At 70.2% G+C, this 25,963-nt stretch overlaps 3 protein-coding genes across 4 annotated transcripts in view; all 3 read left to right on the top strand.

Moving 5' to 3' along the window:
• The first annotated feature begins 255 nt into the window (after positions 1–255).
• FBXL6 (F-box and leucine rich repeat protein 6) lies at positions 256–4,844 on the top strand. Its single transcript, XM_054818582.1, is given in 11 exon segments — positions 256–284; positions 505–888; positions 1,010–1,156; positions 1,273–1,336; positions 1,968–2,163; positions 2,392–2,681; positions 2,781–2,894; positions 3,327–3,356; positions 3,358–3,565; positions 4,176–4,407; positions 4,496–4,844. Coding segments are annotated over 11 exon segments (1,935 nt in total). The 5' UTR covers positions 256–267; the 3' UTR covers positions 4,749–4,844.
• Positions 4,845–14,345: 9,501 nt separating this feature from the next.
• On the top strand, positions 14,346–17,940 carry SCRT1 (scratch family transcriptional repressor 1). Of its 2 annotated transcripts, none has more exons than XM_054817019.1 (2): positions 14,346–14,833; positions 17,170–17,940. In XM_054817019.1, the coding sequence occupies exons 1-2, from the start codon at positions 14,722–14,724 to the stop codon at positions 17,892–17,894; spliced, it is 837 nt and encodes a 278-aa protein (XP_054672994.1). In that variant the 5' UTR covers positions 14,346–14,721; the 3' UTR covers positions 17,895–17,940. The 2 variants fall into 2 exon arrangements, with proteins under 2 accessions (XP_054672994.1, XP_054672993.1); XM_054817018.1 differs by having other exon boundaries at positions 17,167–17,940.
• Positions 17,941–25,559: 7,619 nt separating this feature from the next.
• The window catches only part of DGAT1 (diacylglycerol O-acyltransferase 1), a 4,681-nt gene continuing 4,277 nt past the window's right edge, over positions 25,560–25,963 (top strand). The window contains exon 1 of the mRNA XM_054818581.1: positions 25,560–25,777. Within this exon, the coding sequence (XP_054674556.1) occupies positions 25,560–25,777 (218 nt within the window). The remainder of the gene's footprint in view (positions 25,778–25,963) is intronic.

The raw sequence follows: 25,963 nt of genomic DNA, 5'->3' as shown, positions 1-25,963 counted from the left end.
AGCTCCCTGCCCCATAGCGCTGCCCCATGGCAGAGCCCCCGGCCCCACGGCTATGGGTCCCAGCCCCACACCCCCCCCAACACACCGACCCCCACCCCACGGTGCCGGCGCCGTGACATCACCGTGACATCACCCCCGCGGATACGATGCGGGGGGGGGGGGGTGGTGTGACGCGGACACGAGGGACAACCCCACGTGCGTTTCCCACCGCCCCTCCCCCCCCCCCCCTGTTACCGGCCCCGCCCCCTCCGCCCCTCCCCCACCAAGATGGCGGCGAGCAGCCGGTGAGCGGCGGGAACGTCCCCTCCCCCCATGCCCCCCCTCAGTGGGTCCTGCCCCACAAGTGTGGGTCTGACTTGGGGGGGGGGGTGTCCCTCCACCTCCCTACAACAGTCGGACCCACGGCCGGACCCACGGCCGGACCCACATCCGTGGGTCCGGCCGTGGGTCCGGCCGTGGGTCCGACCTTTGCCCTGACCCCTAACCTCTCACCCCACACCCCAGCCCCACTTCTCTACCTCCTGCCCCCCAAGCAACACCCACGGGGCAACGAAACACCCCCACCCCACGGCCTGCCCCACGGCGCGCCCCACGGCCTGCCCCACGGCGCGCCCCACGCCGCCGCCCCGCCGCCCCCGACTTCATCCTTCACCAAACGACGGACGACGTCCTCCTCATCCTCCCCGCCACGGGCCCCCGGCGTCCCCCCAAATCCGCCCCACGGAGGAAGAGGAGGCGGCGGGAGGAAGAGGAGGAGGAGGAGGAGGAGGCCGAAGGCTCCGCCGTGGGTCCGCAGAGCCCGTGGGGTTCCCGCCTGCCCCCCGAAATCCTCGTCCGCATCTTCCAGGGGGTGGTGGAGGAGGAGGGGGCCGTGCCCTTCCTCTGCAGGTGGGCACTTGGGGGGCTGCCCCACATCTATGGGGCGGGGGGGGGGGGTGTGTGTCCATCCCTCCCCACACCCCCCCCCCAAAACGCCGTGCGCGTCCCACGTGTGCCCCCCGCCCCCCAGGGCTGCCCGCGTCTGCCGGCTCTGGCGCGCCGCCGCCGCCGAACCCCGACTTTGGCAGCGGGTGACGCTGGGGGGGTGCTGGGGGGACCCCCCCCCCCCCCCACAGAGGAGGGTGCTGGGCACCCTGCAGTGGCTGGCCGAGAGCAGGTGGGTGCTGGGGGGGGCACCCACCAGGGGACACCCCCCCCCCCCACCCCCCCCCATCACTTGGGGGACCCCCTCTGATTTTGGGGACACCCCCCCCGATTTTTGGGGCGCCCCAGGTTCTCGCTGCTGCAGGAGTTTGTTCTCTGCGGGTGGAGGGGCCACGTGGGTTTCGTCCTGCAGGTGAGGGGGGGGCCCCCGATTTGGGGGGTGGGCACCCCAGTTCTGGGGGGGGGGCCCACACCTCACTTGGGGGGGGGGAAACCCCACTTTTGGGGGGGGGGAATCTCACTTGGGGGGGGACACCCCATATTTTTGGGGGCGGACCCAGCTTTGGGGGAGGGCACACCCCACATTTTGGGGGGGGCCCCACTTTTGGAGGGGGGGCAGACCACACTTTGGGGGGGGGGGGGACCCTACTTGGGGGGGACACCCCATTTGGGGGGGGGGCGACCCCCACATTGGGGACACCCACGTCTGGGGGGGGGGGGGGGAGCTGGACCTTCACCGGGGGCTGCCCCATAACTTGGGGGGGGGGGCACCCCACCTTGGAGACCCCCTCCAGAGCCCCCCCACCCCAGGGACCCCCCCCCCCCACCTCCTGCACCCCGGGACCCCTCAGCCCCCCCCCCCCCCGGAGGCCCCCCCTGCCCCCCTCTCACCCAACCCCCCCCCCCACCCAGGGACCCCCTCAGTCCCCCGCACCCCATCACCCCCCCAGGCCCCCCCCAAGACCCCCCCCGTGCCCCCCCCATGACCCCCCCCATACATCCCCCCCCCCACGCCCCCCCCACGCGTGTCCGTGCCCCCCCAGGCGCTGGGCACCCACTGCCCGCTCCTGCGCTCCCTGGCCCTGCGCCGCTGTGGGGGGGTCCCAGCGCAGCCCCTGGCCCAGCTGCCCCCCCCGCTGCCCCCGCCTGTGCCGCCTGGAGCTCAGCCACTGCCGGGTGGGCACGGACACGCGTGGGGGGGCACGGACACGCGTGGGGGGCACGGACACCCGGGGGGGGGCAGGGGGAGGGGGCACGGGGGGGAGGGGGGAACACCCGGGGGGTGGAATTGGAGACTCGGGGGGGGAGGGGGCAGAATGGGGGGGGCCCGTGGGAGGGGAACACCCGTGGGGGTGGGCACGGACACACAGATGGGGGGGGTGGACACCAGTGGGGGGCACGGGCACTTGGGGGGGGGGGCACAGACACCCATGGAGGGGGGGAAAACACCCGTGGGGGTGGGCACAGACACCTGGGGGGTGGGGGGGGATGGACACCCGTGGGGGGGGCACTTGGAGGGGGGGCACCTGTGGGAGGGGGGACCCCCATGTTGGGAGGGGATATGGACCCCCCGGGGGGGGGGGGGGGGCAGGGCACCCACGGGAGGGGGACACGGCCCCCGTGGGGGTGTCACCCGTGGGGTGCCGCAGGTGGAGCCCTCGGCCGTGGTGGGGTTCCTGGAGGGCGCCGGCCCCCGGCTGCAGTGGCTGCGGCTGAGCTGCGGCCCCCGCCTGGGCCCCGTCCTGGCCACGCTGGCGGTGAGTGGGGACCCCCCCGCACCCCCCCCCGCACCCCCCGGCAGCACCCACGGGTGGGGGGGGGTCCCACCTCACCCACCCCCCCCCTCCCCCCCCCAGAGCGGGCGCTGCCCCGACCTGCGGCTGCTGGAGCTGGACACGGCGCTGGGGGGCACCGGGCCCCCCCTCCCGCTGCCCGTGGAGCAACTGCAGGCAGCCTGCCCGCACCTCCAGGTACCCCCTGCCTGCACCCCTGCCTGCACCTCCAGGTGCCCCCTGCACCCCCCTGCCTGCACCCCCCCACCTGCACCGCCCCTGCCCACTGCCTGCACCCCTGCCCGCACCTCCAGGTACCCTCTGCCTTCATCCCTGCCTGCATCCCCTGCCCGCACCTCCAGGTACCCTCTGCCTTCATCCCTGCCTGCATCCCCTGCCCGCACCTCCAGGTACCCTCTGCCTTCATCCCTGCCTGCATCCCCTGCCTGCACCCCCTGCCTGCACCTCCAGGTACCTTGCCTGCACCTCCCCTGCCCGCACCCCCCTGCCCGCACCCCTGCCTGCACCCCTGCCTGCACCTCCAGGTACCCTGCCTACCCTCCCTGCCTGCACCCCCCTGCCCGCACCCCCTGCCCCCCACCCACCCCCCACCTGCCGCCCCTCCCCCAGGTGCTGCGGCTGCTGAACCTGAGCTGGACCCCCCGGCCCCCCCGGCCCCCCCGGCCCCCCCCGGCCCCCCCCCGGCTTCCCGCGCCTGGAGGAGCTGAGCCTGGCCAGCACCCGCGGCACCGGCGTGGGCGACCAAGTCCTGCGGCGGCTGCTCCGCGGCTCCGGCCGCCTGCGGCTCCTCGACCTGCGCGGCTGCGCCCGCGTCACCCCCCGCGCGCTGCTGGAGCTGCCCTGCGCCGGTGAGACCCCCCGAACCCCCGAACCCCCGGGGCCGTGCTGGGCCGGGCCATCAGGGTGACGCCGTGCCGGGTCACGCCGTGGCGGCAACGCCGTGCTGTGTTGGCCAGCCCGTGCCGTGCCACGCCGCGCCGCGTTGGCCGTACCATGGCGTTCTGGCTGTGCCGTGCCGTGCCGTGCCGTGCCGTGCCATGCCGTGCTGTGCCATGCAGCGTTAGCTGTGCCGCGCCACGTTGGCCGTGCTGTGGCCGTGCTGTACTGTGCCACACAATGCCGTGCCGTGCCGTGCCGTGCTGGGCCGTGTTGGCCGTGCTGTGCCGTGCCATGCTGTGGTACATTGCCTGTGCCGTGCCATGCCATGCCGTGCTATGGTACGTTGGCCGTGCCAGGCTGTGCCGTGCCACGGTACATTGGCCATGCCGTGCCGCGCCGTGCCATGGTACGTTGGCCGTGCCGCGCCGTGGTACGTTGCCTGTGCCGTGCCGTGCCGTGCCATGCCGTGCCATGGTACGTTGGCCGTGCCGCGCCGTGGTACGTTGCCTGTGCCGCGCCGTGCCATGGTACGTTGGCCGTGCCGTGCCGTGCCGTGCCAACCGTCGTCTCCGCCGGCAGCTCTGGAGCAGCTGTACCTGGGGCTGCCGTGCGGCGCGGAGCAGCTCCCCCGGCTGAGCGAGGGCAGCGCCGGGCTGGCCTGGAAATGGCGCCGGAGCCTGCGGGAGCTGGACCTGGCCGGGCGCGGGTTCGAGCAGCAGGACCTGGCACGCGCCATGGCCGCCTTCGGCCCCGGCTCCCCCCTGCGCTCCCTCAACCTGGCCGGCACCAAGGTCACCGCCGGCGCCCTCAGGTCAGGAGGGGGTGCGGGTGGGTGGGGGGCACACGCACGCGAGGGGGGGGTCCCGGCGCCCCGTGGGTGACGCGTTCCCCCCCCCCAGCGCCCTCCTGCCCGCCTGCCCGGCGCTGGCCTACCTCAACCTCTCGGCCTGCCGCCGGCTGCCCCGCGGCACCAAGAGGCCCCACCGCGGCCGCCACGACGTCCGGCGCTGCCTGCGGCTGCTGGCCGGGGAGACCCCCCCGCGCCAGGGACCCCCCGACGGCCAGGAGCCCCCCCATGACGAAGGACGGCCGGACGACGAGGGACCCCCCGACGACGAGGGACCCCCCAGTGATGAGGAGCCCCCCCCGTGACAAGGGACCCCCCCGTGACAAGGGACCCCCCCCCCCACGAGCCCCCATGACCAGCCCCCCCCAATGAGGACCCCCCCATAACGAGGAGCCCCCCCATATGAGGACCCCCCCGTGACCAGGGAGCCCCCCATGATGAGGAGCCCCCCAGAACATGGAGCCCCCCCATGACAAGGGACCCCCCAGTAACCAGGACCCCCCCATGACGAGGGACCCCCCCAATGTCCCCCCTCCCCCCCCCAGGGCCTCACGGGCCACCCCAGATGTTGGGGTCCCCCCTCCAGCTCAGCCGAGGTCCGTGCCCCCCCCCCCCCCCATTTTGTGTGTCCCCCCCCGTTTCGGGGGTCCCTCCCCGGTGCTGCGCAATAAAGGGCTGCGCTCCCCAAAGTGCCGTGGGGCAGGATGGGTGCCGTGGGGCAGGATGGGTGCCGTGGGGCAGGGTGGGTGCCGTGGGGCAGGATGGGTGCTGTGGGGCAGGGGGTGCCGTGGGGCAGGGTGGGTGCTGTGGGGCAGGGTGGGTGTATGGGGCAGGATGGGTGCTGTGGGGCAGGGGGTGCCGTGGGGCAGGGTGGGTGCCGTGGGGCAGGGGGTGCCGTGGGGCAGGATGGGTGCCGTGGGGCAGGGGGTGCTGTGGGGCAGGGTGGGTGCCGTGGGGCAGAGTGGGTGCTGTGGGGCAGGGGGTGCCGTGGGGCAGGGGGTGCTGTGGGGTAGGATGGGTGCTGTGGGGCAGGGGGTGCTGTGGGGCAGGGGGTGCCGTGGGGCAGGGTGGGTGCCGTGGGGCAGGGGGTGCTGTGGGGTAGGATGGGTGCTGTGGGGCAGGGGGTGCTGTGGGGCAGGGTGGGTGCTGTGGGGCAGGGGTTGCTGTGGGGCAGGGTGGGTGTATGGGGCAGGGTGGGTGTATGGGGCAGGGTGGGTGCCGTGGGGCAGGGGGTGCTGTGGGGCAGGGGGTGCTGTGGGGCAGAGTGGGTGCCGTGGGGCAGGGTGGGTGCCGTGGGGCAGGGGGTGCTGTGGGGCAGGGTGGGTGCTGTGGGGCAGGGGGTGCCGTGGGTCCCCCGAGCACGCGGGGGGGCACCGGGAGACACTCGGGGGGGGGGAGGGGACACGTGGGGGGAGGGGGGAGCCCATCAGAGCCCCCGCCCCTCCCCCCCCCCCAGCTGCGGCCCGGGGACCCCCATGGGGGGGAGGGGCATGGGGGGGGGTGGGGGAGGTGCAGCCCCCCCCCCGGGTGTCACGGGTGACGTGGGGTCACGCCACGCGGGGCCATTTGTCACCCGCCGGCAGCAGCCGCCGCTATTTGCATATTGATGGGCCCGTAATGAGGGGGAGCCCCGCCCCCCCCGTAATGAGCCGGGCCCGGCCCAGCTGCTGCCCCCAGCCGCGCGCTGCCCGCTCATTAAGATGCTGATGAGCCCCGGCCCAGCCCCCCCGCAGCACCCTTGGGTGCCCGGGCTGCCCCGCTGAGCACCGGGGGGGCCACCCCAGCACCTCCCCCATGGGTGCCCCCCTCCCCCACCCCCCGGCCAAGGAGATGGGTGGCAGCCCCTCCCCCCCGCCAAGCCCCGCCCCCATAAGGGCAGTCAATGAGATGCTAATGAGATGCTAATTAGGTGGTGTCATGGCCCCAGCAGCCATTGGGGGGGGGGGCTGACCTGGGCCTCACACAGGGACCTGCCCAACCCCCCCCCCCCCACAAAGCCCCTTCCTGGGAAAATGGGGGGGATCTGGGGGGGGAGGGGCAGCCCTGTCTGATCCCATCCCCATCCCAGTCCCAATCCCCATCCCCATCCCATCCCCATCCCATCCCATCCCATCCCATCCCCATCCCCATCCCCATCCCATCCCATCCCATCCCCATCCCATCCCATCCCCATCCCATCCCCATCCCCATCCCATCCCCATCCCCATCCCATCCCCATCCCCATCCCATCCCCATCCCATCCCATCCCATCCCATCCCCATCCCAGTCCCAATCCCCATCCCCATCCCATCCCCATCCCATCCCATCCCATCCCATCCCCATCCCATCCCCATCCCATCCCATCCCCATCCCATCCCCATCCCCATCCCATCCCATCCCATCCCCATCCCATCCCCATCCCATCCCCATCCCATCCCATCCCCATCCCATCCCCATCCCCATCCCCATCCCATCCCCATCCCATCCCATCCCATCCCATCCCCATCCCATCCCCATCCCATCCCCATCCCATCCCATCCCATCCCATCCCCATCCCATCCCCATCCCATCCCATCCCCATCCCCATCCCCATCCCATCCCCATCCCCATCCCCATCCCCATCCCCATCCCCATCCCCATCCCATCCCATCCCATCCCATCCCCATCCCCATCCCATCCCATCCCCATCCCATCCCATCCCATCCCCATCCCATCCCCATCCCATCCCATCCCCATCCCATCCCATCCCCATCCCATCCCCATCCCATCCCCATCCCCATCCCCATCCCATCCCATCCCATCCCATCCCCATCCCATCCCCATCCCATCCCCATCCCATCCCATCCCCATCCCATCCCCATCCCATCCCATCCCCATCCCCATCCCATCCCCATCCCCATCCCCATCCCCATCCCATCCCATCCCCATCCCCATCCCATCCCCATCCCCATCCCATCCCATCCCCATCCCCATCCCCATCCCATCCCCATCCCATCCCATCCCATCCCATCCCCATCCCATCCCCATCCCATCCCCATCCCCATCCCCATCCCATCCCCATCCCATCCCCATCCCATCCCATCCCATCCCCATCCCCATCCCCATCCCATCCCCATCCCATCCCCATCCCATCCCCATCCCCATCCCCATCCCATCCCCATCCCATCCCATCCCATCCCATCCCCATCCCATCCCCATCCCATCCCCATCCCATCCCATCCCATCCCATCCCCATCCCATCCCATCCCATCCCATCCCCATCCCCATCCCCATCCCATCCCATCCCATCCCCATCCCATCCCATCCCCATCCCATCCCCATCCCCATCCCATCCCCATCCCCATCCCATCCCCATCCCCATCCCATCCCCATCCCATCCCATCCCATCCCATCCCCATCCCAGTCCCAATCCCCATCCCCATCCCATCCCCATCCCATCCATCCCATCCCATCCCCATCCCATCCCCATCCCATCCCATCCCCATCCCATCCCCATCCCCATCCCATCCCATCCCATCCCCATCCCATCCCCATCCCATCCCCATCCCATCCCATCCCCATCCCATCCCCATCCCCATCCCCATCCCATCCCCATCCCATCCCATCCCATCCCATCCCCATCCCATCCCCATCCCATCCCCATCCCATCCCATCCCATCCCATCCCCATCCCATCCCCATCCCATCCCATCCCCATCCCCATCCCCATCCCATCCCCATCCCCATCCCCATCCCCATCCCCATCCCCATCCCATCCCATCCCATCCCATCCCATCCCCATCCCCATCCCATCCCATCCCCATCCCATCCCATCCCATCCCCATCCCATCCCCATCCCATCCCATCCCCATCCCATCCCATCCCCATCCCATCCCCATCCCATCCCCATCCCCATCCCCATCCCATCCCATCCCATCCCATCCCCATCCCATCCCCATCCCATCCCCATCCCATCCCATCCCCATCCCATCCCCATCCCATCCCATCCCCATCCCCATCCCATCCCCATCCCCATCCCCATCCCCATCCCATCCCATCCCCATCCCCATCCCATCCCCATCCCCATCCCATCCCATCCCCATCCCCATCCCCATCCCATCCCCATCCCATCCCATCCCATCCCATCCCCATCCCATCCCCATCCCATCCCCATCCCATCCCCATCCCATCCCCATCCCATCCCCATCCCATCCCATCCCATCCCCATCCCCATCCCCATCCCATCCCATCCCATCCCCATCCCATCCCATCCCCATCCCCATCCCCATCCCCATCCCATCCCATCCCCATCCCATCCCCATCCCATCCCATCCCATCCCATCCCCATCCCATCCCCATCCATCCCCATCCCATCCCATCCCATCCCCATCCCATCCCCATCCCATCCCATCCCATCCCCATCCCATCCCATCCCATCCCATCCCCATCCCATCCCATCCCCATCCCATCCCCATCCCATCCCCATCCCATCCCCATCCCATCCCATCCCCATCCCATCCCCATCCCATCCCCATCCCATCCCATCCCCATCCCATCCCCATCCCCATCCCCATCCCATCCCATCCCATCCCATCCCATCCCCATCCCATCCCCATCCCATCCCATCCCATCCCATCCATCCCATCCCATCCCATCCCATCCCATCCCCATCCCATCCCATCCCATCCCCATCCCCATCCCCATCCCATCCCCATCCCATCCCCATCCCATCCCCATCCCCATCCCATCCCCATCCCCATCCCATCCCCATCCCATCCCCATCCCCATCCCCATCCCATCCCCATCCCCATCCCCATCCCATCCCATCCCATCCCATCCCCATCCCCATCCCATCCCCATCCCCATCCCCATCCCATCCCATCCCATCCCATCCCCATCCCCATCCCATCCCCATCCCCATCCCCATCCCCATCCCATCCCATCCCCATCCCATCCCATCCCATCCCATCCCATCCCCATCCCATCCCATCCCATCCCCATCCCCATCCCATCCCATCCCCATCCCCATCCCATCCCCATCCCCATCCCATCCCATCCCATCCCATCCCATCCCATCCCCATCCCATCCCATCCCATCCCATCCCCATCCCCATCCCATCCCCATCCCCATCCCATCCCCATCCCATCCCCATCCCATCCCATCCCATCCCCATCCCATCCCCATCCCATCCCCATCCCATCCCATCCCATCCCATCCCATCCCATCCCCATCCCATCCCCATCCCATCCCCATCCCATCCCATCCCCATCCCATCCCCATCCCATCCCATCCCATCCCATCCCCATCCCATCCCCATCCCATCCCCATCCCATCCCCATCCCATCCCCATCCCATCCCCATCCCATCCCATCCCATCCCATCCCCATCCCATCCCCATCCCATCCCATCCCATCCCATCCCATCCCCATCCCATCCCATCCCATCCCCATCCCATCCCCATCCCATCCCCATCCCATCCCCATCCCATCCCCATCCCATCCCATCCCCATCCCATCCCATCCCATCCCATCCCATCCCATCCCATCCCATCCCATCCCCATCCCATCCCCATCCCATCCCATCCCATCCCATCCCATCCCATCCCCATCCCATCCCATCCCATCCCCATCCCATCCCCATCCCATCCCCATCCCATCCCCATCCCATCCCCATCCCATCCCCATCCCATCCCATCCCATCCCCATCCCATCCCCATCCCATCCCCATCCCATCCCCATCCATCCCATCCCATCCCATCCCCATCCCCATCCCCATCCCATCCCATCCCATCCCCATCCCCATCCCATCCCCATCCCATCCCATCCCCATCCCATCCCCATCCCATCCCATCCCCATCCCCATCCCATCCCATCCCATCCCCATCCCCATCCCATCCCCATCCCATCCCCATCCCATCCCCATCCCATCCCATCCCCATCCCCATCCCCATCCCATCCCATCCCATCCCCATCCCCATCCCATCCCCATCCCATCCCATCCCCATCCCATCCCCATCCCCATCCCATCCCCATCCCATCCCATCCCCATCCCCATCCCCATCCCATCCCCATCCCATCCCCATCCCATCCCATCCCCATCCCCATCCCCATCCCATCCCATCCCATCCCCATCCCCATCCCATCCCCATCCCATCCCATCCCATCCCCATCCCATCCCCATCCCATCCCCATCCCATCCCATCCCATCCCCATCCCATCCCATCCCATCCCATCCCCATCCCATCCCCATCCCATCCCATCCCATCCCATCCCCATCCCATCCCCATCCCATCCCCATCCCATCCCCATCCCATCCCCATCCCATCCCCATCCCATCCCATCCCATCCCATCCCCATCCCCATCCCATCCCCATCCCCATCCCCATCCCATCCCCATCCCATCCCCCCATCCCATCCCATCCCCATCCCCATCCCCATCCCATCCCATCCCATCCCCATCCCCATCCCATCCCCATCCCATCCCATCCCATCCCATCCCCATCCCATCCCCATCCCATCCCATCCCATCCCATCCCCATCCCCATCCCCATCCCATCCCATCCCCATCCCATCCCCATCCCATCCCCATCCCCATCCCCATCCCATCCCATCCCCATCCCCATCCCATCCCCATCCCATCCCCATCCCCATCCCCATCCCATCCCCATCCCATCCCATCCCCATCCCATCCCATCCCCATCCCATCCCATCCCCATCCCATCCCATCCCCATCCCATCCCCATCCCATCCCATCCCATCCCATCCCCATCCCCATCCCATCCCATCCCCATCCCCATCCCATCCCCATCCCCATCCCATCCCATCCCATCCCCATCCCATCCCATCCCCATCCCATCCCATCCCCATCCCATCCCATCCCCATCCCATCCCCATCCCATCCCCATCCCATCCCCATCCCCATCCCCATCCCATCCCATCCCCATCCCCATCCCATCCCATCCCCATCCCATCCCATCCCCATCCCATCCCATCCCCATCCCATCCCCATCCCATCCCATCCCATCCCATCCCCATCCCCATCCCATCCCATCCCCATCCCCATCCCATCCCATCCCCATCCCATCCCATCCCATCCCATCCCCATCCCATCCCATCCCCATCCCATCCCATCCCCATCCCATCCCATCCCCATCCCATCCCCATCCCATCCCCATCCCCATCCCCATCCCATCCCCATCCCATCCCATCCCCATCCCATCCCATCCCCATCCCATCCCCATCCCATCCCATCCCCATCCCCATCCCCATCCCATCCCCATCCCCATCCCCATCCCATCCCATCCCATCCCCATCCCCATCCCATCCCCATCCCCATCCCCATCCCATCCCATCCCATCCCATCCCCATCCCCATCCCATCCCCATCCCCATCCCCATCCCCATCCCCATCCCATCCCATCCCCATCCCATCCCATCCCATCCCATCCCATCCCATCCCATCCCATCCCATCCCCATCCCATCCCCATCCCATCCCCATCCCATCCCATCCCCATCCCATCCCCATCCCATCCCATCCCCATCCCCATCCCCATCCCATCCCCATCCCATCCCCATCCCATCCCCATCCCATCCCATCCCATCCCATCCCCATCCCATCCCATCCCCATCCCATCCCCATCCCATCCCATCCCATCCCATCCCCATCCCATCCCCATCCCATCCCCATCCCCATCCCATCCCCATCCCATCCCATCCCATCCCATCCCATCCCATCCCCATCCCATCCCCATCCCATCCCCATCCCATCCCATCCCATCCCCATCCCATCCCCATCCCATCCCCATCCCATCCCATCCCATCCCATCCCCATCCCATCCCCATCCCATCCCATCCCATCCCATCCCCATCCCATCCCCATCCCATCCCCATCCCATCCCATCCCATCCCATCCCATCCCCATCCCATCCCCATCCCATCCCATCCCCATCCCATCCCCATCCCATCCCCATCCCATCCCATCCCATCCCATCCCATCCCATCCCCATCCCATCCCCATCCCATCCCCATCCCATCCCATCCCCATCCCATCCCCATCCCATCCCATCCCCATCCCCATCCCATCCCCATCCCATCCCCATCCCATCCCCATCCCATCCCCATCCCATCCCCATCCCATCCCCATCCCATCCCATCCCCATCCCATCCCATCCCATCCCCATCCCATCCCCATCCCATCCCCATCCCATCCCATCCCATCCCATCCCCATCCCATCCCCATCCCATCCCATCCCATCCCATCCCCATCCCATCCCCATCCCATCCCATCCCCATCCCATCCCATCCCATCCCATCCCCATCCCATCCCCATCCCATCCCCATCCCATCCCCATCCCATCCCCATCCCATCCCCATCCCATCCCATCCCATCCCATCCCCATCCCATCCCCATCCCATCCCATCCCATCCCATCCCCATCCCATCCCCATCCCATCCCATCCCCATCCCATCCCATCCCATCCCCATCCCATCCCCATCCCATCCCCATCCCATCCCCATCCCATCCCCATCCCCATCCCCATCCCATCCCCATCCCATCCCATCCCATCCCCATCCCATCCCCATCCCCATCCCATCCCCATCCCATCCCCATCCCATCCCCATCCCCATCCCCATCCCATCCCATCCCCATCCCCATCCCCATCCCATCCCCATCCCATCCCCATCCCATCCCATCCCCATCCCATCCCATCCCATCCCCATCCCATCCCCATCCCCATCCCATCCCCATCCCATCCCATCCCATCCCCATCCCCATCCCATCCCCATCCCATCCCCATCCCATCCCATCCCATCCCATCCCCATCCCCATCATCCCATCCCATCCCATCCCATCCCCATCCCCATCCCATCCCCATCCCCATCCCCATCCCATCCCCATCCCATCCCCATCCCCATCCCCATCCCATCCCCATCCCATCCCATCCCCATCCCATCCCATCCCATCCCATCCCCATCCCATCCCATTCCCAATCCCATCCCCATCCCCATCCCATCCCATCCCATCCCCATCCCATCCCCATCCCCATCCCATCCCCATCCCCATCCCATCCCATCCCCATCCCATCCCCATCCCATCCCATCCCATCCCATCCCATCCCATCCCAATCCCAATCCCAATCCCATCCCCTCCCCCCCATTCCCGGGGATTCCCCGGGATTCCCCACGGTCCTAGCGCCCGGCTCCCCTTTCTGTACCGGCCCTCCCCCTGGGACCGCCCCCCCCTTCCCGGGTCCCCCCTTCCCCTTTCCCGGGGACCCCCCCGCTCTCCCGGTGCCTCCCCCATTACCGGGATCCCCCCCCCCCCTCCCCAATATCCCGGTTCCGCCCTCCCGGTGCCTCCCCGCCATCCCCGTCCCCCCCGTCATCCCCGGGGACCCCCCCGCCCCCCCCCGGTGTCTCCCCGATTACCGGGATCTCCCGCCCCCCCCGGTGTCTCCCCCATATCCGGGGTTCCCCCCGCCACCCCGGTTCCCCCTTCCCCGGGTCTCCCCCGGCTTCCCCGCCCCCCCCCGTCTTCCCGGGTCTCCCCCCGCCCTCCCGGTGCCTCCCCCATCCCCGTGTCGTGTGTCCCCCCCCCCCCCCTCCTCCCCGGGCCGGGTGTCCCCTCCCCGCCCCCCCTCCCCGCCCCCCGGGCGGTGCCTCCGCCGCCCCCCGCCCCCTCCGCCCCCCCCCCTCCGCTGCCCGCTGCCCGCCGCCGGGCTCCGCCGCCCCCCCCGCTCCCTCCCGTCCCCTCCCCTCCCGTGCCGTCCCCTCCCTCCCCCGGTGCCACCCCCGTGCCGCCGTTATAAGCGCCGAGCGCCGATGCGGGAGCGCTCACTCCGCGCCGACCGAGCGCAGCGGCCCCGGCCCCGCCCCCCCCCGCCGCTGTCCGGTGCTGAACGGGGGGAGCTGTCCACCGGCCGCGGTGCTGAAACCGGGACCTGCCCGGGGCCGGACCGGGCGCCGAACCGGCCCCCCCCATACACACACACACACAGCCCCCCCCCCCCCCCCGCCCCGCCGCCGCCCCCCACTCCCCTTCCCGCCCCGGGAATCCTCCGGTACCGACCCCCGCCGGTCCATGCCCCATCGCGGGGGGGACCCGCCGTTTCCCAGCGCTCCGGGAGCCGCCGGGAGCGGCGTTACCGGGACGGAGACGGCGGAGGAGGAGGCGGCGGCTGCGGGCGGCCCCGGACCGGAGCTGAGCGGCCGCGCCCGCCGCACAAAGCCGTAGGCTCGGTTCAAACCTCCCCCCCCCCCCCCCTTACCGGGGGGGGCCCCTTTGTGGCGGCGGGGCCGGGCCCGGGCCCCGGGAGGAACCATGCCCAGGTCGTTCCTGGTGAAGAAGGTGAAGATCGATGACTTCCCCGCCGGCCTCGACGCCCCGTACGGCAGGACCCGGCCGGATTTCGGCTCCCGGTTACACGACAAGGGTAAATACCGCCGCCGCCGCGTCCCCCCGCCGCGGGGAAACCGGGGCCCGCCGCATTCCGCCGCGCCGCCCGCCGCGCCGGGCCGAGTGAAGCCGAGCCGGGCCCGAGTGAAGCCGAGCCGGGCCCGAGTAAAGCCGAAACCGGGTCGAGTATAGCCGAAACCGGGCCGAGCAGAACCGAAACCGGGCCGAGCAGAACCGAAACCGGGCCGAGCATAGCCGAAACCGGGCCGAGTAGAACCGGACCGGGCCGAATGGAGCCGAACCGGGCCGAACCGAACCGAACCCTGCCCGGCGCTGCCTTTTGTCTCTCGGAGCCAAGTTCAAGGGCAAGCGGCGGCGCGGAGCCCCCCGCGGCCCCGCAGCGCCCGGCTCGGCCCCGGCCTTTGTGCGGAGCGCGGCCCCGCGGGCGGCCCCGGCCGGGCCCGGTGCGGCGGCGGCTGCGGCGCGTTGCGTAACCGGCACCGAACCGCCGCAGAGGGGCCCGGCACGGCCCGGTACGGCACGGTACGGCACGGCCCGGTACGGTACGGTACGGTACGGCACGGCACGGCACGACCCGGTACGGTACGGTACGGCACGGCACGACCCGGTACGGTACGGTACGGCCCGGTACGGTACGGTACAGCACGGCCCGGCCCGGCCCGGCACGGCACGGTACGGTACGGTACGGTACGGCACCGCACGGCCCGGCCCGGTCCGCACCGCCCGGCTGACCTTGAACGGGACCGGGGGCAGCGGCGGGCAGCGCTGCGGGCAGGGACGGGGACGGGGGCTGCGGGTAGGGATGGAGGCAGGGACGGGCAGAGGGTGCAGGCAGGGACGGGGACGGGGACGGAGCTGCAGGCAGGGACGGAGCTGCAGGCAGGGGCAGGGGGCTGCAGGCAGGGGCAGGGGGCTGCAGGCAGGGACAGGGGGCTGCAGGCAGGGGCAGGGGGCTGCAGGCAGGGGCAGGGGGCTGCAGGCAGGGACAGGGGGCTGCAGGCAGGGGCAGGGGGCTGCAGGCAGGGGCAGGGGGCTGCAGGCAGGGACAGGGCTGCAGGCAGGGACAGGGCTGCAGGCAGGGACAGGGATGCAGGCAGGGACGGGGCTGCAGGCAGGGACGGGGCTGCAGGCAAGGACAGAGTTGAGGGGCTGCAGGCAGGGACAGGGACAAGGTGGTGCGGGCAGGGGCAGGGTCAGGGGGCTGCAGGCAGGGACGGGGATGGAGGCAGGGGCAGGGTCGGGGGGCTGCAGGCAGGGACAGGGACAAGGTGGTGCGGGCAGGGACAGGGATGGAGGCAGGCAGTGAGGAGGGGACGGAGGCAAGGGCAGGGTCGGGGCTGCGGGCAGGGACAGGCAGGGACAGGCAGGGACAGGGAGAAGGTGCTGGGGACGGGGATAGGGACAAGGACGGGGGCTGCGGGCAGGGACGGGGCAGGGGGGGGCAGGGACAGGGACGGGCAAGGACAGAGCGGGACAGGGGCCGTGGTGCAGGAGCAGGCAGGAACGGGCAGGGACAGGCAGGGTTGTGGGTAGGGAGGGCGGCAGGGTGCGCGGGCAATGCGGAGGCAGGAGCAGGGCGCAAGGGCAGCGCGAGGACGGCAGGGAGAGGGGCAGGGCAGGGGCAGGCAGGGTGAGGGCACGGGCAGGAGTAAGGGCAGGGACAGGCAGGGGTGGGCAGAGCTGCTGCAGGGCCAAGAGGTGGGGAAGGGCAGGGATACGGGCAGGGATACGGGCAGGGATACGGGCAGGGGAAAGGCAGGGGCACTGATAGAGGCAGCAGGACGGGAAGGGGCAGGGACAGTGGCAAAGGCAGGGGTACGGGCAGAGGTACGGGCAGGGGTATGGGCAGGAGTACAGGCAGGGGTCTCGGCAGGGGTCTCGGCAGGGGTCTCGGCAGGGGTCAGGCAGGGGTACGGGCAGGAGTACGGGCAGGAGTACGGGCAGGGGTACGGGCAAGGATATGGGCAGGGGTCAAGCAGGGGTACGGGCAGGGGTTGGGCAGGGATCAGGCAGGGGTCTGGGTAGGGGTCAGACAGGGGTACGGGCAGGGGTCAGGCAGGGGTACGGGCAGGGGTACGGGCAGGGGTAGCACAGGGCCAGGGGCCAAGGGAAGGTCAAGGGCAGGACAGGGGTTGGGCCAGGCACAGCCTGGCAGGGAAGTGGGCAGCGGGGCAGAGGCGCAGGCAAGGGTGCAGGCAGGGGCACAGGCAGGGCTCCCCGGTGCAGCGATGCCGGGCTGTGCCGGGTCGCGGGGTGCCGACGCTGCCTGCTGGGGGGCGCCGCTGAACGGGTCTCCCCTCTCTCCCCTCCTCCCCCCCCGTCCCTGCCCGCTCCCTGCCCGCACCCCAGCAGGGTACATCGGCGAGTACATGGCGCCGTCGGCGTACGAGGGGGACGGCGAGGCCGCGCTCAAGGTGCCGTCGCCGGACGCCATCTACCCCGGCGCCCGGGGGGACTACGGGGCGGGGGACTCGGAGCCGCCCGACAGCCCCCACTCGGGCATGGCGGGGGGTTACATCAACGGCGACGCGGCGGTGAGCGAAGGTTACGCCGTCGACGCCTTCTTCATCACCGACGGCAGGTCGAGGCGCAAGGCGGCGAGCGGGACGCGCAACCTGCAGCGCCATACGTGCGGGGAGTGCGGCAAAACCTACGCCACCTCCTCCAACCTCAGCCGGCACAAGCAGACGCACCGCAGCCTGGACAGCAAGATGGCCAAGAAGTGTCCCACCTGCGGGAAGGTCTACGTCTCCATGCCGGCCATGGCCATGCACCTCCTCACCCACGACCTGAAGCACAAGTGCGAGGTGTGCGGCAAAGCCTTCAGCCGACCCTGGCTGCTGCAGGGCCACATGCGCTCGCACACCGGGGAGAAACCCTTCGGCTGCGCCCACTGCGGCAAAGCCTTCGCCGACCGCTCCAACCTGCGCGCCCACATGCAGACCCACTCCGCCTTCAAGCACTTCAAGTGCAAGCGCTGCAGCAAGACCTTCGCCCTCAAGTCCTATCTCAACAAACACTACGAGTCCGCCTGCTTCAAGGGAGCCGGGCCCCCCCTCAGCCCCCTGCGCACCTAACGGGGTCACGCGCGCACCCCCCCAAACGCCGCCCGACGACGCGGGGCTGGGGGGGGGGGGGGGGGGGGTGTCGCCGCGGGCGCCTGTTGCGCGCGGGGCAAGCAGCGCTCTGGGGGGGGGGGGGGCGCTGGCTGTGGGGTGCACCCGCCAGGGTAGGGTGCGCACCCCACCTAACCCCCCCCCCCGTATGGGTGCGCTGATCTTGTGGTGCACCCCAAGATTGAGGTGAGCCCCCCGTATGGGTGCTCTGACCGTGGGTGCACCCCAAGATTGAGGTGAGCCCCCCGTATGGGTGCTCTGACTCGGGTGCACCCCCAGATCAGGGTGACCCCCCCGTATGGGTGCTCTGACTCGGGTGCACCCCCAGATCAGGGTAACCCCCCCCCATATGGGTGCTCTGACTCGGGTGCACCCGCAGATCAGGGTGACCCCCCCGTATGGGTGCCCTGACCATGGGTGCACCCCCAGATCAGGGTGACCCCCCCATATGGGTGCTCTGACTCGGGTGCACCCCAAGATTGAGGTGAGCCCCCCCGTATGGGTGCTCTGACTCGGGTGCACCCCCAGATCAGGGTAAACCCCCGTATGGGTGCCCTGACCATGGGTGCACCCCCAGATCAGGGTGACCCCCCCATATGGGTGCTCTGACTCGGGTGCACCCCAAGATTGAGGTGAGCCCCCCGTATGGGTGCCCTGACTCGGGTGCACCCCCAGATCAGGGTGACCCCCCCATATGGGTGCTCTGACTCGGGTGCACCCCCAGATCAGGGCGACCCCCCCGTATGGGTGCCCTGACCATGGGGTGCACCCCCAGATCAGGGTGACCCCCCCCATATGGGTGCCCTGACCATGGGTGCACCCCAAGATTGAGGTGAGCCCCCCCGTATGGGTGCTCTGACTCGGGTGCACCCCCAGATCAGGGTAAACCCCCGTATGGGTGCCCTGACCATGGGTGCACCCCCAGATCAGGGTGACCCCCCCCCATATGGGTGCTCTGACCATGGGTGCACCCCAAGATTGAGGTGAGCCCCCCGTATGGGTGCTCTGACTCGGGTGCACCCCCAGATCGGGGTGCCCCCCCCATTGCATGGGTGTTCTGACTCTGGGCTGCACCCCCAGATCGGGGTGCCCCCCCCCGCAGGGTGCCCCAGCCTCACGCCATAGCCCGATCCAGGGTGACCCCCCCCATCCTTGCATGGGTGCCCAGCCCTGTGGCGCACCCCAAAATCAGGGTGACCCCCCCTCCCCCCATGCATGGGTGCCCAGCCCTGTGCTGCACCCCAAGAGCAGGGTGCCCCCCCACACACACGTGGGTGCCCCGGCCTCGTGCCATACCCCCACCCTGGGGGTCACCCCACTTCTTTCTGTGGGTGCCCCAGCCCTCGGGTGCACCCCAAGACCAGGGCCCCCCCCCTTGCACAGGTGCCCCAGCCTTGTGCCATACCCCGAGATCGGGGTGACCCCCCCCCCCCTTTTCCCTGCACGGGTCCCCCGGCCCCGTGCTGCACCCCACGATCGGGGTGACCCCCCCCCTCTCCCATGCATGGGCGCCCCGACCCTGTCCTGCACCCCAAGGCCAGGGTGCCCCCCCCCTTCCCCGGTCCCGTGCCGTACCCCACTCCTGGGTGACCCCCCCCTTCCTTGTATGGGTACCCCAAGACCAGGGCCCCCCCTTTGCATGGGTACCCCCCCTCGTGCCGCACCCCCGCCCCAGGGTCACCCCTCGCCCCTTGCATGGGTGCCGCACCCCACGACCAGGGTGCCCCCCCCTCCCCCCCAGGGGTCCCCCTCTCCGCAATAAGCCCCCCCGCACGGCGCAGCGATGCCCAGGCAGGTTTTGGGGTACCCCGGCACCCCTCACCCGCTGCAGTACCTCTGCCCCGGGTACCCCCCCGGCCTGGCACGGGGATCCCCCCCACGCGGGTGGGTGTCCCCCCCCCTGCCCCCCGCATGGCTGCCCTGACCGTGGGGCCCCCCCCACCCCTGCAGGGACCCCCCCCCACCCCCCCCCGCCCTGGGTACCCCAACTCTGCATGGCTACCCCGACCCTGGGTACCCCCCCCCCCGGCACGGGTACCCCGACTCCGGGTACCCCCCCAGGGTGCCCCCCCCCCCGGGTGCCCCCCCGGGTACCCCCGACCTTGCACGGGTACCCCAAACCCGGGTACCCCAAACCCGGGTACCCCCCCCCCCCACCTCCCGGGGTGCCCGAGGGGTTCCCCCCACCCCACCCCCCACCCCAACCCCGGGTCCCCCATCCCGGCGCCCCCCTTTTCTCCCGGGGGGACCCCGAGACACCCCCCCCCCGCCAGGGGGCGCCCTCTCCTCCCCGGGCCCCCCCCTCCCCTCCCCCACCCGGGGGGGACCCCCCTTCCCCTCCCCCCCCCGCCCCGAGGGGCCGCCCCCTCCCCCCGCCGGGGGGGACCCCTCCCCGAGAGCACAACCCGGCCCCGCCGGGCCCCTCCCCCCCCCTCCCCTCCCCCCCCCCCCCCAAAACTTTGGAGCGGTCCCCCCTCCCCCGGGACCCCTCCCCCACCCCTCCCCCCTCCCCCCACGATGCCAAAGTCTTGTCACTGACTGAAGGGAGGCGGAAAGGAGGGGGGGGGGGACGGGAGGGACCCCCGGCCGCCCCCCACCCCCCTCCCCTCCCCTCCCCCCCCGGGGACTCTGCATGCAAACCCCCCCCCCTCCCCCCCGTATTTAAATCTATGCCAATTTCTGCCGCTTTTGGAGCCGAAGGCCCCGGGGCCGGGGGTGCCGAGGGGGGGGGAAGGGTCCCGCCGAGGGCGAAACCTCCGCAGCGCCCGGTGCTGCCCCACAGCAATAACGCCCGCGGCGGGGGGGCTGCACCCACGGCCCCGCAGGGATCAGCCCAGCAGCGCCGCCCCGCCCCCCCCGCCCCAGCACCCCCACCCCCAGCCCCCCCGATACCCCGATACCCCGATACCCCCGATACCCCGATACCCCGATACCCCCCGGCCCGCGCCCACCCCTCGTGTGTGCGGCTGCGCAGCCCGGGCCTCGTGTGCGCACGTGGCGGCACGTGGGTGTGCGTGTGTGCGCGTGTGCGTGCGCACGCGTGTGTGTGTGTGCGCGCTGCAGGCACTGGTCGCACTGCTCACACTGCACAGGCTGCGTACGATGAGGACACTGCGCACACTGCGCACACTGCGCACAAGGACACTGCACGCGCTGCACACTGTGCGTGCTACTGACACTGCGCACACTGCGCACACTGCGCACACCGCTCACCACAGGCTGCAGGCTCTGCACACGCTGCACACGCTGCACACGCTGAGGACACTGCGCACACTGCACACTGCGCGTGCTACTGACACTGCACACGCACACACTGCTCACACTGCGCACACTGCACACGCTAACAAGGACACTGCAGACACTGCACACTGTGCATAGTACTGACACTGCACACACTGCGCACGCTGCGCACACTGCACACACACAGGCCAAGCTCCTGGCGCACGCGCAGATGCTGCACGTGCACACGCATGCACGCCCCCACCTTGCACGCACCAAACGTTGTGCACGTGGCAGACGCTGCACGCCACCCCACACACGCACACACGCACCGCACACACGCGTGGGCAACAGGCCCGTAGCACGCATCGCGTGTGCGAGCTGCCCGCACGCTGCCCACGCTGCACGCAGGCAAACAGCCGGCGCCGTGCGCGCCCCGCATGCGCAGCCCCCGTGAAACACGGTGCATGGTGCACACATGCAGCACACACACAGTGCACGCCCCACACGGCCACTGCACACGCTGCACACACTGCACATAGTGCAAACACTGCAAGTGCTGCACACACTGCACAGGCTGCGCACACTGCAAATGCTGCAGACGCTGCACAGGCTGCACACTGCACGCACTGCACGCACTGCACACGCTGCAGGCACTTCAGGCACTGCACTCACTGCTCACACTGCTCACACTGCACACACCGCTCACACTGCAGACACCGCAGGCACTGCACACACTGCTCACACCGCACACACTGCAGGCACTGCACGCACTGCACACACTGCAGACAGTGCACCCACTGCACGCACTGGGCACTGCACTCACTGCTCACACTGCTCACACCGCTCACACTGCTCACACCGCACGCACTGCAGACACCGCAGGCACTGCACGCACTGCTCACACTGCAGACACCGCACGCACTGCAGACACTGCAGACACCGTAGACACTGCACGCACTGCTCACACTGCACGCACTGCAGGCACTGCTCACACCGCACACACTGCAGACAGTGCACCCACTGCACGCACTGGGCACTGCACTCACTGCTCACACTGCTCACACCGCACGCACTGCAGACACCGCAGACACTGCACGCACTGCTCACACCGCTCACACCGCACGCACTGCTCACACTGCACGCACTGCAGACACCGCACGCACTGCGCAGACAGGGCAGACGCCGCCCCCCCGGGCGCGGGCCCCCCCTCAGCACCCCCAGTCCGTGTCCGCCCCCCCGCCCCCCGCCCCCCGCCGCCGCCGCCGGCGCCCCGTCCCCGTCCCGCGGGCCCCCACCCGTGGGCCCCCACCCGCGGCGGGCAGGCCTCGCAGCGGGACCCCCCTCACCCGGCCGGGGCGGGGGCGGCGGCGCTGGGGGTGCCGGCCCCCCCCCGCCCCCCAGCCCCCCAGATTCAGGTAGCAGGACCGTAGAGCTTCGACCTCCGTTTTGTACTCGGGGCCGGCGCTGGAGCAGCCTTGTACCCACGCGTGGAGCCTTCCACGACTTTTTAGGAGCTGTGAGGAGCCTCCCGCCTTCCCCGCGCCTTCGCCCGGGGGATTTTTTTTGAGGATTTTGAACGATGTTCCAGGGAAAAAAAAAAAAAAAAAAAAAAAAAAATTAAAAAAATAAAAAAAAGTAATACTAAATACTAAATAAATAATAATAATAATAATAGTAATAATAATAATAATAATAAAAGCACAAAAGGCACCGGCCGCTCCGCACTTCACAATAAAAAAAAAAGAGGAAAAAAAAAAGAAAAAAAAAAAAAAGGGAAAACCTGCAACCAGGTCTCGGTCTCTCCTTTCGCGCCGACCCACGGTGACCCACGGCGATCCCCCTGCCCCACATTTCCCCTCACCCCACAGATCCCCCAGCCCCACAGATCCCCCCTCACCCCACGGATCCCCCAGCCCCACAGATCCCCCTCACCCCACAAATCCCCCAGCCCCACAGATCCCCCAGCCCCACGGATCCCCCTGCCCCACAGGACCCCTTGGCCCACAGGACCCTCCCAGGATGTGGGGCAGGGTGTGGGGCAGGGTGTGGGGCAGGGTGTGGGGCTGTCCAAACTCCGTAGCGGTGCAGCCCTCGCCCCACACCCCGTGTCACGTGGGGGGCTGCGGCGAGAGCTGGGACCACCCCAGCCCCACGGCCTCCCCCACACCCTCACCGTGGGGCGCCCCACACCACGGGCAGCACCCCCCCCCCCCCAGCCAGGGGTCCCCCCCCCACCCTGCCCCCCCGTCACGGCCGCGCCACCCCACGAATAGCAGCAGGACCTTGCCCCCGCTGACCCCCAGTATTTTTAGCCCCAGCATCGCCGCGCGCGCGGGACGGGGGGGGCCAGGCCCCCCCCCAACCCCTCCAGCCCCGCCGTGGGGCAGCCCCATAGCGGGGCTGGGGGCACCGGTGCCCACCCCATCCCTGGGGAGGGGGGGGGGCTGGGTCAGGGTGTGTGGGTCAGGGGGCTGGGTGCTGTGGGGCGCTGTGGGGCTGGGGGTGCCGTGGGGCTGGGGGTTTTGGGCTCTGTGGGGTGCAGGGTCAGGGTGTGTGGGGCTGGGTGTGAGGGACTGGGTGCTGTGGGGCTGGGGGCTGTGGGGTGCTGGGGGGTGCTGGGTCAGGGTCTGTGGGTCAGGGTGCTGTGGGGCTGGGTGTTGTGGGGTGCTGTGGGGCTGTGAGGGACTGGGTGCTGTGGGGCGCTGTGGGGCTGGGTGTGTGGGGTGCTCTGGGGTGCTGTGGGGCTGGGTCTGTGGGGCGCTGTGGGGCTGGGTGTGTGGGGTTTGGGTGCTGTGGGGCTGGGTGCTGCGGGGTGCTGTGGGGCTGGGTGTGTGGGGCGCTGTGGGGCTGGGTGTGTGGGGTGCTCTGGGGTGCTGTGGGGCTGGGTGTGTGGGGTTTGGGTGCTGTGGGGCTGGGTGCTGTGGGGTGCTGTGGGGCGCTGTGGGGCTGGGTGCTCTGGGGCGCTGTGGGGCGCTGTGGGGCTGGGTGCGTGGGGTTTGGGTGCTGTGGGGCTGGGTGCGTGGGGTTTGGGTGTTGTGGGGCTGGGTCTGTGGGGCGCTGTGGGGCTGGGTGCGTGGGGTGCAGGGGGGGATGATGGGTGCGTACCAAAGCGGGGGGCGGGTGGGCCCCACAGCTCCCCGGGGCGGGGCGGGCGTCGGGGGGGGCCGCGCGCGTGGGGAAGGACCTTGGCCTTGGGGATATAAGGGGGGGCCGCGGCGGCGGCGCCGGGGGCCGCATCCGGACGCCGAACCATGCGAGCGCGGGGCTGGCTGTGGGGCCGGGGGGGGCGGCGGGCGCTGTGCTCGGGGGGGGCCGGGGGGGTCCCCGGGGCCGTGCGGCCCTACGAGGCCATTCCCTGCGACGGCCGCAACCGGTGGCTCAACCTCTACCGCGTCTGGCGCAGCGACGGCTTCCAGCACTTCCACCACCGCATGCAGGGCAGCTTCCAGCGCCTCGGGCCCATCTACAGGTGGGGGGGCTCCCCAGGGTGCCGGGACCCCCGGGCTGGGTGGTCCCGGTTGACCCCGTCCCATCTTTGGGGGGTCCCAGCATGTCAGGACCCCTGGGCTGGGTGGTGCTGGGTGACCCCGTCCCATCCCAGTGCTCCCCAGGGTGTCGGGACCCCCGGGCTGGGTCGTTGGTTGACCCTCCCCAACCTTGGGGCACCCTGGGGTGGTGGGACCCCCGGGCTGGGTGGTCCTGGGTGACCTCATCCCATCTTGGGGGGTCCCAGGGTGTCAGCACCCCCTGAGTTGGGTGGTCCCAGTTGACCCCATCCCATCCCGGTGCCCCCCAGTGTGTCAGGACCCCCAGGGTGGGTGGTCCTGGGTGACTCCATCCCATCTTGGGGCACCCTGGGGTGGTGGGACCCCCTGGGGCGGGTGGTCCCAGTTAACCCTGTCCCATCTGGGTGCCCCCCAGGGTGGTGGGACCCCCGGGGTGGGTCGTTGGTTGAGCTCGTCCCATCTGGGGGCACCCTGGGGTGGTGGGACCCCCTGGGATGAGTGGTCCCACTTGACCCCCTCCAACCCTGGGGCAACCAAAGGGTGGTGGGACCCCTGGGCTGGGTGGTCCTGGGTGACCCCGTCCCATCTGGGTGCCCCCCAGGGTGGTGGAACCCCCTGGGACCAGTGGTCCCAGTTGACCCCATCCCGGTGCCCCCCAGTGTGTCAGGACCCCCAGGGTGGGTGGTCCTGGGTGACTCCATCCCGTCTTGGGGCACCCCGGGGTGGTGGGACCCCTTGGGCTGGGTGGTCCCGGTTGCCCCCGTCCCATCTTGGAGGGTCCCAGGGTGTCGAGACCCCCGGGCTGGGTCGCTGGTTGACCCTCCCCAACCTTGGGGCACCCTGGGGTGGTGGGACCCCCCCCCCCCCGGGGCTGGGCGGTCCCGGTTGCCCCCATCCCATGTGGGTGCCCCGGTGGCGGCGGGACCCCCGGGGGTGGCGTGTGACGCGGGTGCCCGTCAGGGAGCGGGTGGGCACCTACGACTGCGTCAACGTGCTGCTCCCGCGGGACGCGGCCCAGCTCTTCCGGGCCGAGGGGGTCTTCCCGCGGCGCATGGGCATCGAGGCCTGGAGCGCCCACCGCCGCCTGCGCAACCACAAGTGTGGGCTCTTCCTGCTGTAAGGGGCGGGGGGCACGGGGGGGGCCGGGGGGCTGGGGGGCACCGGGGGGCTGGGGGGGGGCATGGGGGGCTGGGGGGCACCGGGGGGCTGGGGGGCACGGGGCGGGCACGGGGGGGGTATGGGGGGCTGGGGGGCACTGGGGGGCTGGGGGGCACGGGGGGGGCACGGGGGGGCTGGGGGGCA

The sequence above is a fragment of the Grus americana genome, chromosome 2 (assembly GCF_028858705.1).
Source record: "Grus americana isolate bGruAme1 chromosome 2, bGruAme1.mat, whole genome shotgun sequence".
Classification (NCBI taxonomy): domain Eukaryota; kingdom Metazoa; phylum Chordata; class Aves; order Gruiformes; family Gruidae; genus Grus; species Grus americana.
This window is presented reverse-complemented; position numbering and strand designations above follow the sequence as displayed.